This window comes from Centrocercus urophasianus, unplaced genomic scaffold (assembly GCF_019232065.1).
Source record: "Centrocercus urophasianus isolate 14NV4802_14NV808 unplaced genomic scaffold, USGS_Curo_1.0 seq_15, whole genome shotgun sequence".
Classification (NCBI taxonomy): domain Eukaryota; kingdom Metazoa; phylum Chordata; class Aves; order Galliformes; family Phasianidae; genus Centrocercus; species Centrocercus urophasianus.
In genome coordinates this window covers 2,989,670-3,006,758 of record NW_024884697.1, presented here as the reverse complement: position 1 = coordinate 3,006,758, position 17,089 = coordinate 2,989,670, and the positions used below count along the sequence as shown (strand labels likewise).

General features: G+C 46.0%; 1 protein-coding gene across 1 annotated transcript; it reads left to right on the top strand.

The window, feature by feature from the left end:
- Nucleotides 1–9,177: 9,177 nt before the first annotated feature.
- On the top strand, nucleotides 9,178–11,005 carry LOC122158804 (PHD finger protein 7-like). The gene is made up of 7 exons (XM_042815809.1): nucleotides 9,178–9,220; nucleotides 9,525–9,616; nucleotides 9,701–9,790; nucleotides 10,052–10,176; nucleotides 10,336–10,498; nucleotides 10,590–10,696; nucleotides 10,888–11,005. The coding sequence occupies exons 1-7, from the start codon at nucleotides 9,178–9,180 to the stop codon at nucleotides 11,003–11,005; spliced, it is 738 nt and encodes a 245-aa protein (XP_042671743.1).
- Nucleotides 11,006–17,089: the final 6,084 nt, after the last annotated feature.

Genomic DNA, 17,089 nt, shown 5'->3' with positions numbered 1-17,089 from the left:
ATTTTTTTCTTGACTTTGGGTTCTTACCTGTATGGGAACTACTGAGTCACGGCCTGAACCTCTGATTGATCACCTGAGGTGAGCCATGAGTCAGCCAGAGGAGCACAGGTGAAGGCAATTCAGCTGTGCTGCCGGAAGGGGTGGAGCCAGGCTGCACCCCTCCAAGACCTGTTTAAGAGCTGACTGCCACTGGGGAAGGATCTTGTCTGGAGATCCCTCCTTCTGGTGTTTTGTGGTGAGTCCAGCATAAGGGTAAGCCTTCCATTTATTCTCTGTTGTTATCATAGTCCACTTCACCTAACTCTCTTGTTTGTTTTGTGATTGTAGCATCTCGGTATCCATCAATTATACATTTCCATCTATCATCTCTTGAAAAAGGTTCTCCATATTCCTTGAAGACAAAGTGTTGGCCTTTTTTTTTCCCCCTCTGCTTGAAAAAGCAAGTAAACTCTTCTGTTACAAAACAAAGAAAAAACAAAACAAAAAAAACAAAAAAAGGGGGTGTCTTGAAGTACTGGGAGTTTTCCAGCCCATTGCAATGCCTACTGGCAACTGTCACCTTGTCTCATACGCAGCTGGCCAAAATGCTCAGTGTGCAACGTGGCACTGGATAACACACTGCAGTCATCACTGTGTTTGGGCTCCAATTCCCAAACACTTCAGGGCAAGGCTGTGTGTTGCAGGGCTTCCTCATTTCAAGGGCATGGAGCTCGGAGCTCTGGGGAGCTGCTGGCTCAGGATCAGGTGGGATACTTGGTTCTGGGCCAAGAGCTCCATCTGATTTGCATCTGCTTCTCCTTGCACTGAACTGAGAAGGAAATTTGAGTGCAGGAAATAGTGTTCGTTTCCATATCCCATGCCTCTTTTATTTATTTATTTATTTTTGTTTGGTTTTTTTTTAGGTCTGTTACATTTTTGAGAAGTTGCCATGGCCTTGGATGCCTTTACAGCAGTGCTGTACAATCACTGGTTGAAAAAGCCAAGCTTTGCTTTGTAGCAGCTGCTGTTGGGTGGGATCCATCTCACTTATCTTTAGTTGAGATGTCTTTTGTCTCCTGTTATAGTCAGTGGAGGAAAATAGCCTGTTGGAGGACACATTCCTCTGATCTATTCTGGTCTTCTCTGAGATCAAATGAGTCCTCTCTGTCTCTAGCTGTAGGTGTCCCTGTTCATTGCAGGGGAATGGACCAAATGAAGATCAACTAGTCAAATTCCTCTGCAATGAACACGGGCATCTACAGGAACAGAGACTTTCATAGGTCCCTTCCAACTCAAATGATTCTATGGTGACAAGCATTCAGTGGCAGTCCTGTGCATCAGAAAAGTCATGTGAGCATATCTGCTAATTTTTACAGCAACACAACATTGGTTTCTTCCACTGACTTGCCCCTTAAGGTGTTTTGTATCCCCAAGTCCCCAGTAATGCAGAGGATAAGGAATGTCTGCAGACAGTTACTGTGGGAGGAGGATGCAGAGGTCTGCCCTTTTCAGGATGACACGTACATTTTTTATTTGAATTTATTTCTCATCTGATAGAGGAATTGTTTCTGAAAACAAGAGCCCTTGAGAAAATTTTCTTTAACTGATACTTCAAACAGGTTTCATTCATACTGCCATCAGAATAGATCTCTGCTGATTACAGAGTAACTGGTCCTTATTCTTGCCAAATTATCCCCCCCCCTTTTTTTTTCCTTTTTAATTGTTTTTAAAAGATCTGTCATATTTAACATTCACTTCTAGGTTATGTTCACAAACAAGTGGCCAGCACCAATTTTAGAAACAACCAAGACTTTGTATTGCTTTACTCTGAGGAGCTGTTGTCAGGATAGTAACTTTATATTTTTAGTAAGCACCTTAGCTATGTTATCATGAGATGTTCTGTTTCCAGCTCTGAATGAATGGGAACAACCTCATGCCTAACATGGCCTGTGCTATTATTTGCATGCTGTGTTTGGCTTGGAGCTGGGGCTCTCAGACAGTGTTTGCTCAGCTCATATCTGGCCCCTTGAGCCAGTGAGGCAGGCAGGTAAGGCTTCCAGGGCTGTGTCAGGCTGTGTGGATATGCATGAAGAGGCATGTCTCAGCCTCCCTTCCTCTCTCCTCTCCCTTAGAACACCTCAGCTCTGCAAATCAGTCCATTAGAGGACATCTTCATCCTGCAAGGCCATTCCTTCTTCTGCAGTATGAGGCAAATGTAAAGGAACCTCCTATAGGTCCCACTATCCCTACAGAAATGGTCATTGTACATCAGGATGGGCCCTCTTGACATCCTACAGGGATGATGGTTATGCATCACCCTGGATTCCTGCAGAGCCTACGGATTTCACTGATGATATGGTAGCTCATTTTTACCAGTGCAAGAAATTAGAGGCCAGAACCTGCTCTCTAGTCCTGCAAAGAGTTCAACAGCTGAAAAATCACTTTCCTACTCTGTTGGTAGAGTAAAAAGCCCATCCCAGACCAATTAGTTCACAGGCTGTTTGTGGAACTCTGTCCTGACTGGAGAATGATTTGATGATTAAGAGAGGACAGAAACTCCTGTTTTAGTGACTGGCTTTGCTACAGTCTTGGTACATTATCTTGGGAGTTCTGCAAGTAATTCGTAGAATTATAGAATCAGTAAGATTGGAAAAGACCACTATGATCATTTAGTCCCACCATCAACCCACCACCACCATGCCCACTGAACAATGTCCCTAAATTACCAATGTGATGGGGTGTACCTTTAATTCAGACCATTTTGCTGATTATGTGTATAAAAAAGCTTCTAAAACACAGTGCAACTGATGAGGGTGGTGAACTGCAGAGAGGCTGGGATTTTTTGAACTGACTTTACCACTGAAATGAGAGGGGACAGCCAAAGATTGCCTATCTGGAGTGCAAGTACCTACAGAAGCATAGCCAGAGGCTGTGCTTTGGATTTCCTGAGAGTGTTCCTTTCAATGGGATATCGGCAACACTGTAGCACATACAAAACTCTACGATAGTGAGGCCGTGACTGTGGGGCAACAGGGGAAAGCAATGGGGAAATTCAGGGAAAACAGCTAGAAGGCACTAAGGAGTTATCCTTTATGGAAGCAACAAGATCAGCTGCCTCTACACCAATGCATGCAGCCTGGGAAACAAACAGAAGGAACTAGAAGCTACTGTGCTGCTTGAAAGCTATGGTTTAGTTGTCATCACCAAAACCTTTTGGGATGATTCCCACAACTGGAGTGTGGCTATCAATGGCTACAAGATGTTCAGAAGGAACAGGCAAGGAAGGAGGGGTGGGGGTGTTCCTGTCTACATCAGGAAAGGAATAAAATGCAAAGTTATCCCACAGTCATGAGCAAGTCAAGAGCCAATGGGTAACAATTGGAGACTGAGTCAGCAAAGGGAGCCTTGTGATCGGTGTCTACTACTGGCCACCAGATCGGTGACACCCTGTCGATGAGGCTTTCACCCTGCAGCTACGTGAGATTTTGGGATTGAAAGTGCTCATCCTGCTGGGGGACTTGATATCATAGAATCATAGAATGGCTTGGGCTGGAAGAGACCTCAGGGGTCATCAAGCTCCAATCCCCCTGCTGCAGGCAAGTCTGCCAACCTCCATATCTAATGCTGGACTTCAACCACCATCTGCTGGAAAAGTAGCACAGTGAGCTGGAGGCAATCCAAGAGGCTCCTGGAATGCATTGAGGATAACTTCCTGAGTCAAGTAACTGACAGCCCCACCAAAGGGAGTGCAGTACTGGACCTGTTGCTCACCAATGCAAATGAACTGATTGGTGATATCAAGATTGGAGTCTTTCTGGGCTGTAGTGATCATGCCATGGTTGAGCTCATGCTCCAGAGGGACACGAGAAAGATGAAGAGTAAAATTAAGAAACTAAACTTTAGGAAAGCTGACTTCCAGCTCTCCAGAGAGTTAGTCAACAAAACGTCCTGGGACTGTCCTCATGGGCAAGGGTGCAGAGCAGAGCTGGTAGATCTTCCAGGGGGGTTTCTTTAGGGTGCAAGAGCTTTCCATCCTGAGGTGAAGCAAGTCAGGAAAGGAAGGCAAGAGACTAGCATGGCTGAACTGGGACCTGCTGGTCAAACTGAAGAGCAAGGAGAAAATGCACAGACAGTGGAAACAGGGACAGGTACTGTGGAAAGACTGTAAGGAAGCTGCTAGGCTGTGGAGGGATGGGTTCAGGCCAATGCTCAGCTTGAACTGAACTTTGACTAGGGATGCCAAAAAGAACAAGAAAAGCTTCTACAGGTACCTTAACCAGAAAAGAAAAGTCCAGAAGGCTGTACCCTCCCATAGAGAGTGACACAAGCAGGCTGGTAACAACAGACAAGGAGAAAGCTGAGGTAATTTTTTTTGTTGTTGTTGGTTTTTTTTTTTTTTTGTTTTTTGTTTTTTTTTTTTACTATGGTCTTCCCTGATAACTTCTCATCACACAGCCCCCAGACATTTTGTTTGTTAGGAGGAGATCGGGGAAGCAAGGAACCTCCCAGTTTAAGTGAAGATCAGGTTCATGACCACCTAAGAAGCCTGAAAATCCACAAGTCTACGATGGATGATGTCTCCTGATGAGATGCATCCCAGAGTCCTGAGGAAATTGGCTGATGCAGTTGCCAAGCCACTCTCTATGATATTTGAAAAGTTTGTGTCAATCAGGTGATGTCCTTGGTGACTGGAAAAAAGGAAACATATCCACTTTTAAAAAGAGTAAAAAGGAAGATCCTGGGAACTACTGACCTGTCAGTCTCAGCTCTGTGCCAGGGAAGATCCAGGAAAAGATCCTCCTGGAAGCAATGCTAAGACACACAGAAGGCAGGGAGGTTATATAGGAGAACCAGACTGAATTCACCAAGGGCAAATCCTGCTTGATTGACCTAGTAGCCTTCTATGACACCTTCTATGCAGGTGTCACTGTATCAGTGGACAAGGGAAGAGTCACTGATGTCATCAATCTGGACTTCAATAAGACCTTCGACACGTGTCCTTCCTTTGAACACACTCCAACAGGTCCACATGTCTTCTGTACTGAGGACTCCACATCTGGGTGCAGTACTCCAGGTGAGGCATACCAGCACAAAGAAGTGGGTTAAAGACTCCAAATTTGCTTTTCTGAGAAATCTCTTCCTTGAAAATGAAACTTTATTCTTAGACAGTAAAAGAAAAGTTGAAGTACAACTTCAGCTTACTCTCTGTATTTCCGCATAGGGCTGAACTTTGGGAGCACATTATGTGCAGATCTGTGGCTTGGACACATCCTGTGTAAGAACAGTATTGCCATATCCAACTGCCTCCAGGCTCGAGAGAAGATTTGAATTTTTGGCCATTGTGGCCTGGGCAGAATGCCTGAGGTCTGAATTGAAACAGTGGATTTAGCTTTGCAACAAGAATTCTTTTCCAGGAATAATGCTGGTTAAGAGGTACTTGCTGATGTTTCTTATACCTTTCCCCTTTGGGAAGATCAGAGTCCTGGCCAGACAAAAAAAGGGGTGAAGAAAAAAAGAATAAAATACAATTTCATTCTTTACAGTTCTTCTGTCTCCCTGACAGGTTTGAGATTTCCCCAGAGGAAATTAAGTCTTTTTCTCTTCATGACGGTGGTTTTGGATGAGCCCTTCCAGATTTTTTGCTGGATGTGAGAGCCGGATTTCTGGGCAACTATGAGAAAAAGATCAGTTTGGAAATGGGGACTTAACCAACTGACAAAATGTTAAATATTCACAAAAATCATGTAGCATGAACCAGAGACAACCTTAATTATTTTTTTCCCTGAGTTCTATAACTCACTGAGAGAGTCTTGAAATAAAATGCTAATTTGCCAAAACCTGGCAAATATGCACCACTTTCAAGCCTTTCTTCAATTAGCACTTGAAAACCACACATTCCTGCACAAGCCATCCTTGATGTTTTATAAATGTTATCGTTAAGATATTTCTACTTCCTTTAATGAATTTTTTACAGCTTCAGTAAAGATATTATTTCAGTTCAGGCTGCAGACTCTCATCCTGAGAAGAGACCTCAGTTAACTCTCGTAGAATATTTCTAAAACAACAAATGCTACCTCACTTCAAGCTAATAGCCTGCAAGAAGGCTCCATCTGTATTTACAGTGCGATCTTAGCTGCAGAAGTATGGGTTAGGAGCATGATATAAGAGTATGTATACAGCAAATCTTTCAGAAGAAGGCTTGATCCCCTGGCTGGGTTTCACCCTTTGGATTAGTGGGGGTGCTTCCTTCCAGGAAAACACTCAAGTGTGCAGGAAGTGAGGTGGTCATGGTCTTGGGATTGAAAATCATAGAATCATATAATCATTAAGGTTGGAAAATACCACTAAGGTCATCTAGTCCAACTGTCAAGCCATGCTTATGACTTTTCCAGACCATGTCCCTCAGAGTCCCATCTACCCTTTTATTGAAAACCTCCAGGGATGGTGACTCCACCACATCCCTAGGCAGTCAGTTCCAGGCTAATGCAATAAGCACTGCAACTTAGCAATCAGGAAGAAGCCTGACTTCAGCCTGGAAACATCCATGAAATCTACTCCATGCTAGCTTCTGTAAAACAAAACATGTTCCAGTAAAACACCATCCAACAAATGAACTTTAGTTCTGTACACTATAAGACAAATGCTGCAAAAGACAAAAGAATGGGTTCACCCATGTCATGGTTTTACGATTTCTGTTATCAGTATTCCACATCATGATATCATGTAGTGCACTGGGAGTTAGAGAATTAACACCCCAGTTCCATGGATTGTTACCTGTTCCAGGGTACTTTTCACAGAAAAGAAGAACTACTCCCAGAAGACTTCACTTTCCCGTTTCTATTTTCTGTTCAGAGGGAAAGATAAAACTGCTTGGGAGACACAAGACTCCCCTTCAAGCACTGCAAGGACACAGAAATATTTCCGTAGAGCTTTCACTACTCCAAGCTAAACCACATTAAGCTGGGCATCATCTACGTGTGGATCCCACTTACACCACATGGAGGACCCATTTAAACTGCAGAGCAGAGCAGTGGGGAGCAATCACTCCCTTCATCCTACGATGAAGCACTATTTCTTCCTAATGAACCTTTGATCTAAAGGGCTTTCTAATAAAAATGGCCAAAAGGGCACTGCAGTGAAGAGGCACCAAAGGAAGAGAACTTTCAGCTGAGCTTATCTGCAGTCACGAAAGCTCAAGCTGTGCTGGAAGGAACGTGCTTGGGCAGTCCGCGGTTCATAAATCATAAAAGCCTGGGGGTTTTCTTTCTCTTGTTTCAAGTAAGCTTTGTACTGAATCACCTATGTATCTGCAAGTGTGAAAGACTTTTAGTTTGTAGCCGAGGTATGATGCACACCATTAATGTTTTCCCTACTGCACGCAACACAGAAGTAGATTGGAGGAGCCGTGCTCTTGGGACAAACACTGAAGATAAGACGCTCAGCTCATGGAAGCGGTACTACGGCAGAGATGGTTGCCACAGAATCACAGGAAAGCTTGGTGTGGAGGCAACCTTAAAAGCTGAACTAGATCCAACCACTTGCTACAATATAAGGTTAGAATAGGACGCCATCCATCAGGGGCTTGAATGCCTCCAGTATGGAGCATCCACAGCTTCTCTGGGCAATCATAAAGATGCACAAGTTTGGAGCTCATTGAGCTCTTACAGCAGAAGAGGCTGTGACTCCTGGGCATCAGGTGTACTGCTCTTGACCAGCTGAAGCTCCCTGAAAAATATGACTCAAATGACTCAAATACTGGCTTAGTTTCTCAGGATCCCACAGGTGTTCAAGAGTAAAATGCCATGACACTGCGGGTCCCCGTGCTTCTAAGACCTTTCCTAAACCTCTCCATGTTCCCTGCCAGTCATCATTCTCTAGTTTTGGAGGAGACTCCTTATTACGAATGCGTTGGAGTACATTCAGGAAAATTAACAACATGCACACCAACATGAGTACTAATTCAAGATTCGAAAAACGTTTGATAAACCGAGAAGAAAACCTGGAGACTGGTCTGAACATTGTGTTGTTTGTAAAATTAGCTATTCCATTTGGGATGTAGCTGTTTGTGAAATCAGCCATTCCTTCTGGGATGTAGTTGTTTGTGAAATCAGCCATTCCTTCTGGGATGTAAATGTCAAAATTCAAATCATACCACATTGCAAGTAGGTAAAACATAGGTGTCTCCATCAGTGCCGTTAGGTAGCTATATACGGATGCAATTCCAAAACACGTAAGTGTGAGATGGACTATTGGCCAGTAGGATGTGAGTAGCACCATTGCTTTAAATCCTTTACACAGCGCCCCCACGATAACGAGTGGGTTCATCAGTGGTGCCTGCTAAAAAGGGGTTAATGAATTGAAGCTAACAAGAGGAGGGAAAAAAAAGGAAAAAAAAGGAAAAAAAGGCACTACCCAGACTAAGTAGTGCTCGAAGTTTACAAATATCCCAGAACACTGGCAGTACGCCTAATCTTTCAAGGTCAGGTTTTCCAGCACAGAAACCTGAACTACTGATAACTCCCTAACGAAGCTCTCTAAGAGCAGAGAGAAAAAAAAAAAAAAAAAAAAAAAATTCGTTCTAAAAGCTAAAAAGCAGCGAGCCCCACGTTGGGCGCCAAAAATCTGTCACGGAGTTGACCAGATCAATCTATGTCCGTGACAGGGGCGACAGGCCTCTGCCCTCCCCCCCCACCCCAGTCCCACAGAAATGGGAAGGAAGGAAGGGAGGAAAAGAGCAGCGGCAACAATCTATGGAGGAAAACTTATTTTACTATAATACTGAAATACAAGATAACAAAATATAATACAATTTAATTGAAATTGGGATTAATAAATCAGACAAGATGAGAGAGAGAGAGTTCCCGGGACCGAGTCAAACCTGAAAAGCTTGGAACGGCTAGGAAAGCACCTCCAGCACCCACTGCCAGGCAGCAAGAGAGTGCCCCCCCCACCCGGAAGGGTCAGATCCCGTGACTGCTGTAATGTACAGGGATAGGTACTTGGAATTGGGGCAGTGACACTTTAATGCCCCGTGCACTACATGATGTTTTGATGTGGAATACTGAAACCATAAAAAAAAAAAAAAGACAAAAACCAAAAACATAGAACCATGACACGGGCTCAGGCCGAGCACCAGTGCGGCCTGGTGAGACGCGGAGAGAGCAGGGACTCTCACAGTGTTCACTGTTGACGCACATCATGTCCGATAGGAAGAGGAAGGCCTCCAGCTCGGAGGAGCCAGGTGAGATCAAAGCATCCCTGAGCACAGCTCCTGCCAACAGGAGTGCTGAGGGTCTGCCTGCGGACGGGAGGTGAGGAAGGGACAGGCAGGGACTCCCCAGCTGCTGCAAGGCAGGGCCCCTCTGCTCTTTGGCACGTGGGTTCCAGCTTGGGCTGTGATTGCCTGCTGGCACCATTGGGCCTGCCGTGGCCCCTTCCAATCCACCACCTCCAGCCAGCATGGCAGGCACAGAGCAGGACCGTGGGGACAGCCCTCAGGGACACCTGGACCCACCAGGTGCTCACATTTGTTCTCTCCTCTGCAGTATGTGTGCTGTGTTGCCGAGTGGATGTCGACCCAAACATCCGCGGGGACACACTTTCTGCAAGTGGGATTTACGTCCATGAGTTCTGCTTGGTGAGTTCCCCCGTGGGCTCCTTCCACATTCCTGCCAGGGATGCTCACTTCCATTCTGTCCTAATGGTATCCTGCTCTTTTCAGGCCTTTGCCAACATTGTTCCTCATGGGATGAGAATTGAGGCTGTCCCCCCTGCTGTTGTCACACATGCAGTCAAGCAGGCAAACCAGAAGGTGAGGACCTGAGTGGAGCGAGGTGTTTTGTGCCAGGACTGGTTCGTACCATCTTAATGTGGACCCAAAGAGAGCAGTTGTGGCCCTTCCAAACAGCTCCAGAACAAAGTCCTGCCGTAGGAGATGAGCCCTGTCTACCAGGCATCTTTATAGAGTGTGACCCAGCAGTGCCCACATCCTGTGTCTTGCCCAGAGGTGTGGGGCTGGCCACAGAGGCCCTGAGCCTGCCGCTGGTGGTTCAGTTCTTCTCTTTCTTTCCAGCAATGCTTTGTTTGTGGCGAGAGGGGGGCTGCCATCAGCTGCGCAGAGAGCAGTTGTGAACGAAGCTTCCATCTGCCCTGCGCCATGGATGGGGAATGTGTCACCCAGTACTTCACGCAGCACAGGTAAGGGCTGTCAGCAGTAGGCAAGCCAGTGAGAAACCCACAGTGACACCTCCCAGCAGGCTGCCAGAGCCAGAGCCAAGGCCTGGGTCTGCTTCCTGGTCCTCTGCCCTCCTCGCAGCACTTCTCACCATGCCCATCCCTTTTTCCATCTTCCCCCAGGTCCTACTGCTGGGAACACTGCCCTTCACAGCAGATTGAGGAAGCTCCTGCAGAAGGCACCAACTGCCTCATCTGCTTTGAGCCTGTGGGGGACACCTTGTCCTACCACACCATACTGTGCCCAGTATGCACGCATGCCTGGTACCACCGGGGCTGTATCCAGGTAGGAGCCCTCTCCTCACCCTGCAGGCACACTTGGCGCCCATCTGCACAAGGCCCTGCTCATGCTCACCCTGCTTGTGCTTCTCCTGCAGCGACTGGCCTTGAATACTGGCGCTTTGAGCTTCCAGTGCCCCAGCTGTCGAAACATCGAGCGGTTTTTCATACAAATGGCCATCCACGGGATCCACATCCCACTCAGGTTGGTGTCCTTCTGCACAGTTCTTCTGACATTAAGGCTGAGGTGCTAGGCCTGCCCAGGCTGTCTCATGAGCATGTGCCCCAGCTTCACGGAGAAGCGAGAAATGGAGTTGGGGCGGATGTGTTGGGATAACCTTGGAACTTATGCTGGGGACAGTGGAGGATCATCACTTTCTCTCCCTTCTCCGGCAGACCACCATCATGGGAGGCCAATAATGCGTATGCATCGTTGCGAGAGAGGCACAGGCGCTGCGATGTCAGCAACTGCCTTAACCCAGGAGGAAGGGAGCACGTGGAGACACGGGGGTGAGTTACCTCAGCAGTTTTAGGCTTCAAATTCCCACAGCTGGCCCTGAAGAGACCATGAGCAGGAGCCATTCCAAACAGCGAGACACTTCCGAGTCCATCTTCGGAACAAACATCACCACAGCCAGCATCAAAGACCTACGTAGGAGAAGCTGTGTTCCATTCCCAACTGCTGGCTCTGGTCCCCAGCAGCCAACACCAATAAAGCTGGGTGACCTCATGCTCATTTGTCAGCTTCATTTGTTGCTGCTTTTCCTGAGGTGGGCAGAGGTAGAGACCTCAACCACTGGGTTCCTTCCTCCCCCTGGCCTTCCCAGACCTTCCTCCACGTGGGCCAATCCAGGCTGTGCTGGGATCTGCCCCATGTGTGGGGAGACAGAGTGTCCAAAATCCTCATGGACAATCGCTGCTCTGGCAGGGGCAGCCCAGCTCTGGGGTTGTATCTGGGCTTGGGGGTGCCACCATGTTCAGGGTTCATGTCAGCCTTGAGGCTGCTTCCAGCTGCCTCAGAGCTTGGGTTTTCCTCCTGCATGTGGGCAGTGCTGTCAGTTCTGAGGGCTGGTTCTGTACAGCATCAGTCACTCATAGACACAAGACTAAATAAAATGGCTGCAATAGTCGTTTTGTTTAGTAAGGAAAGGAGCTCCTCAGGTGGAGTTGGAAGAAGCCGGGCTGCTACGAGAAATCTGTGCGAATGAAGCAGGAAGAAGTGCAGGGAGATTTAGGGAACTCCCGCAGGCTCACCGCACAGTGGACGCCCCGCGTCTCTCTGAGGTGCTTTCATTGGAGCTGGAAGTGATGGCGGCCAAACCCCAACGTACAAAAGCTGTTCTCAGGGAGCACAGCTCTCAGTAGTGTGGATGAGCAGAGCGTCAAAATGTGGTCCAAGGTATCAGGCATACTGCTCTTGACCTGCTTAAGATCTCTGAAAAGCTGACTGATATAGCTGGTTTCCTAAACTGTCTTGAATTTTGTGTCTTTGTCCCTTGAATTTAGCTTCTGAAATTAACACCAAGATCTCTAAGTTGTCTAACGGGAAGCCCAGTGCTCAGCTAAGTTAGGACTGGCTCTGATTATTGCTAACCAGGTACTGATTTTCTGATGCTGTGTTTGATCCCTGGGGTGGCTGTACAAATGTTGTGTTTAGGAACTCATCTGACACATGGATAATTGAAGCTGAAAGTTGTCAGTTGATAAATGAGGTCTTATTTCCTGAATGTGTCATTTAGTAAATGTGATTAAGTGTGCATGCTTATTCACACCTGTGGAAAGATGTCCATAAATGTTTCATAATATATTTAAGAATCTTTCATAAGGCATTTTTTCCCCATAGATATTTCAGATGAGAAATCCTGACTATGCTATAGCAATGCTCCACAGTGGATTACAGCATGAAGTCTTGTGTGCCATCACAAGAGAAAACTTCACCACATAGGCACTGCAGAGACTCGGTTGGATTCTTACTGGGAATCAGCAAGGAGGTGCTGAGCAGCTACCTTTAGCTTGTTGCCTAGAGTGCATTCCCAGGCAATGACATTCATGCCTCTGCCATGAAATTCCTCTTGCGTGAGTCGTATCTAGAAGTCCTTGGGATCAAGGAACACTAGGTGCCTGTTTATCCATAATTGCCTTAAGGACAGCCTATATCAACTGCTTAGATACAGAAGGGCAGGCTGCTACAGTGAATTTGGGTGTGAAGTTGTGGATGAGATGGTCCTTATTAGTCAGAAAGTCTCTGAATTATCAGAGAGCATTATCTCTGACTAGAACAGGTGTTAACAGTCTCTCTTCATTTCAGCCTGCAGGCTCATTTTATTCTGTTTTCAGGGAACATATTACATCAATTATATAGTTTCTATATAACGCAGTATAATATAGTGCACGTCTGTATCAGACTGTAGTGTAGACAGGAGTGTGAGTTGGGAACCCATACCAAACCAAAGAGGTGAAACAGAGAGTGGTGGCTGAAGGATGTAGGGCATGAAAAAGGGAAGAGAAGTGACAGCAGTGGGGAGTCCCATAGGGAGGTCAGGGTGGCTTTCCCAGGGAAGCCAGCACAGCCACATTCCATAAAGGTACAAAGTGGGTTTGTCTCTCATATGAGCGGGTATTTCCACTCTGTAAACAAAGAGCATACTGTGCACTTGCTGCATCTGTGCTAAACATACAAGAAAATATTCCAGTTTTCTTTTTTATTCATCAGAATGCTATTGGCTAAGGCAAAAATAATTTTAATAATCATTTATTTCTTCAGAAAATGTGGGAGTGCTTGTCCTTGTTTCTGTCCGTTCCCATCCATCCCTTTATTGGGCAGTATAAACATATATTTTTCTAGTGAGGTCTGTTTAGTGGCATGCAGTAAAAATTGATTTATTGCTCATTTTCTTCGTATTGTTGTTCAGTTGCTGCAGCTCTTGATAGCACTTGCAGTGGATGTAAGCTCTTGGTAACCACTGTGCACCACTATGTGACAATTCTTCTTGGAGAGAATGCTCTTCCTCCAAGCTTTCATTACACCATGTGCCTTTCTCATGAAATTCTTATAATCCCTTTGGGCTCTTCTTGGAGAAAGAAGAGTGTGTCCCCATGGACACACATTTAGGGCATGGTTTAAGAAGACTGAAAGCAGTGTAGATCCAATACAGAGAAACTGATACATACAGGAATTAATTTTATCATGTGAGTCATGACCCTATGGAGGAACTTCTGCTCCCAAGACTTAGTTTTTGTTTGAATTTAGGAAGCTTCTCACATTCTCACATTTTCTGTGTTTCTTGCATTTAAGATGCTTCTCACCTGAGGGTCAAAACCAAGGGATCTGAAGAGTATTATTTTTCCAGGGAACAGGTTTCCTTGCATGGAGGCAGGGAATACTCAGATGTTGAAGCTACGAAGTCTCAGGCACATACGTAACATTTGCTATGTACCCCGGAGTGAATAATCCTTCCAGCCAACTCCCCTACAGTGATTTTCTCCACTGATTGTAAAGAGGATTGATACTTCAAAGGCAGATATCTAAGTATATCCTAGTTCATACAGATTAATATAGCCTAAAACATTTTCCAGATTTCTTTTAAGGAACCTTTAGTGTCTCAATAATTTTAAAAATCATATTTACCGTTACATTATTTAGGATTCTCTTGGGAAAATAGTATCCTACTACAATGTTATTTGGCTTCGATCTCCTATCTCTTGTCACACTTAACAAAGTGCTGTGGGAAGGAACACTAATGTATTGCTTTCATGTTCTCCATCATCTCTGATACAGCTGGTTGTTCTAAAGCCTCATACGTAATATATATCATGTCTTAAAGAGCCCTGTAAACAACTGTACAAATGTAGAGGTTTTTGAACTCTACTAGCCTTCAGCTACTGGCTAGAAAAAGGCATTTAAGAAGATTAGCATTAAAACTACCAGATGAAATGAAAAATGAGGAGGCAGAATGATCTAACAATGAGTTATTGGGCTATGACCAGTCACATGGCAAAGTCATCTCCCTGTGCCTTAAACCTGCAAGTGCTGATGCTAATCCTTTTTTGAAATTGTACTGTAAAGGTGTGGTTTGCCCTCACAAGGGCCACCTTTCTAAGAATTTTCCAAGCAGTCCAAGGGAAATACTACTCCTTTCCTACTGGGTATAAATTTGCACAGTCTCCTTTGAAAATTACAAGTTTGCTGCACAAACACCTTTGAATGACTTTGCATGTCTTTCCAGTCATCATAGTGTATTCTGCCTTTTGCTCTAGCAGAATGCTCCAAAACAATTGGAGGAGCATCTGCCAGGAGGTGGGGTCCTATCTGTAGATAGAAAGTATTCCTTGTGGATTGATTTTTTAAATGTTTGTGCTGAAAATCAAGTTCATTTTAAAGCCTGTCATGTAGAAAAGAAAATTAATTATCTACCTCTCTTCTCTGTGCTGTCATGTTGATCAGGTTGCTCTATGTCTCCATGGATATAGCTCACCTATCTCATCATGCTGCTTGACTGAACACAAGTCATAGAATCATAGAATTATAGAATATCCCTAGTTGGAAGGGACTCAGAAGCATCACTGAGTCCAAATCCTGGCTTCACAAAAGGCCAGCCAAAACCCAATCCCTCTGAGAGCACTGTGCAGAGGCTTTTTGAACTCTGGCAGCTTGGGGTTGTGACCACTGTCCTGAGGAGCCTGTTCTGTGCCTACCACTCTCTGGTGAAGAATATCTTCCTGCTGTTCAACCTGAACCTTCCCTAGTCATTTCATAGGAACAGAAGAGCACAAGAGTCAATTGTCCAGACTCAGAAGGAGACTGACAGTGCAGGCTGACCTGCTCATAGAATCACAGAATGACTTGGTTGGAAGTGACCTCAAAGGTCATCCAGTTCCAGCTCTCTTGCTGTGGACAGGATTGCCAACCACTAATTCAGGCAACTAGATCAGGTAGGCCAGGATCCCATCCCATCCAATTTGGCCTTGAACAACCCAACAACCTCTCTCCCTCTCTGTCTGCTCTGTCTTACTGTCCAGAATGTTCTCCTAGTGTCATGCTAAAAAAAACCCTTTCTCCATTGGTTTTAAATGTGTGAAACTTGTTGCTTATCACATAATTATGCTTTGATTAACCTTGCTAAAAGACATCATTAAAAATCCTGGCAAAGTTAGTAGGTATACTTCTTGTAAAGCCAAATGGGAGCCAAGAGCAATGTCAATAAAGACTGCATGGTGCTGATGAAGGAATCACAGAATCACCAAGGTTGGAAAAGACCTTCAAGATCATCCACTCCAGCCATCCACCTATCAGCAATAGTTCTCACTAAACCATGTCCCTCAACACTAAATCCAAACGTTCCTTGAACACCTCCAGGGTCGGTGACTCCACCACCTCCCTGGGCAGCCCATTCCACTGCCTGACCAGTCTTTCAAGAAAAGTAGTGTTTCCCAGCGCCCAGCCTAAATCTCCCCTAGTGCAGCTTGAAGTCATTCCCTCTAGTTCTGTCACCGTTACACGAGAGAAGAGACCGACCCCCAGCTCACTACAACCTCCCTTCAGGAAGTTATAGAGAGCAATGAGGCCCCTGAGCCTCCTCTTCTCCAGAGTGAACATTCCCAGCTCCTTCAGCCGCTCCTCATAAGACCTGTGCTCCAGACCCCTCACCAGCTTTGTTACCCTTCTTTGAACTCGCTCCAGGGCCTCAATGTCTTTCTTGCAGTGAGAAGCCCAAAACTGGACACAGTACTTGAGGTGCGGCCTCACCAGAGCTGAGTACAGGGGACAGTCACTGCCCTGTTCCTGCTGGCAGCACTGTTTCTGATGTAAGCCAGGATGCCATTGGCCTTCTTGGCCACCTGGGCACATTGTTGGCTCATGTTCAGCTGAGCATTAATCAATAACCCCAGGTCCATTTCTTCTACTTAGTCTTCCAGCCACACCGCCCCAAGCCTGTAGTGTTGCCTGGGGCTGTTGTGGCCAAAGTGCAGGATCTGGCATTTGGCCTTGTGGAACCTCACCCCATTGGCTTCAGCCCAGATCCCTCTGTATGGCCTCGCTACGCCCAGGCAGATCCACACTTCCAGCCAACTTGGTGTCATCTGCAAACTTACTGAAGGTGCACTCAGTGCCCTCATCCAGGTCATCAATAAAGATATTGAAGAGGACAGGCCCCAGCACTGACCCCTGGGGAACACCACTCGTGAGCAGTCGCCAGCTGGATTTAGCTCCATTCACCACTACTCTCTGGACCTGGCCTTCCAACCAATTCCTTACCCAGCCATGGGCTGCCAGCTTCTGCCGGAGAATACTGTGGGAGACAGTGTCAAAGGCTTTGCTGAAGTCTAGCTAGACTACATCAGCAGCCTTTCCCTTGTCTACCAGATGGGTCACTAGATCATAGAAGGAGATCAGGTTGTTCAAACAGGACCTGCCCTTCGTGAACCCATGCTGGCTAGGCCTGATCCCCTGGTTGTTCCGCACATGCCGCGTGATCTCCCTCAAGACAATCCGCTCCATAGCCTTCCCTGGCACGGAGGTGAGGCTAACAGGCCTGTAGTTCCCTGGATCCTCCTTACAATAGATGGAAGTAGATGGGAGTCACGTTGGCAAACTCCA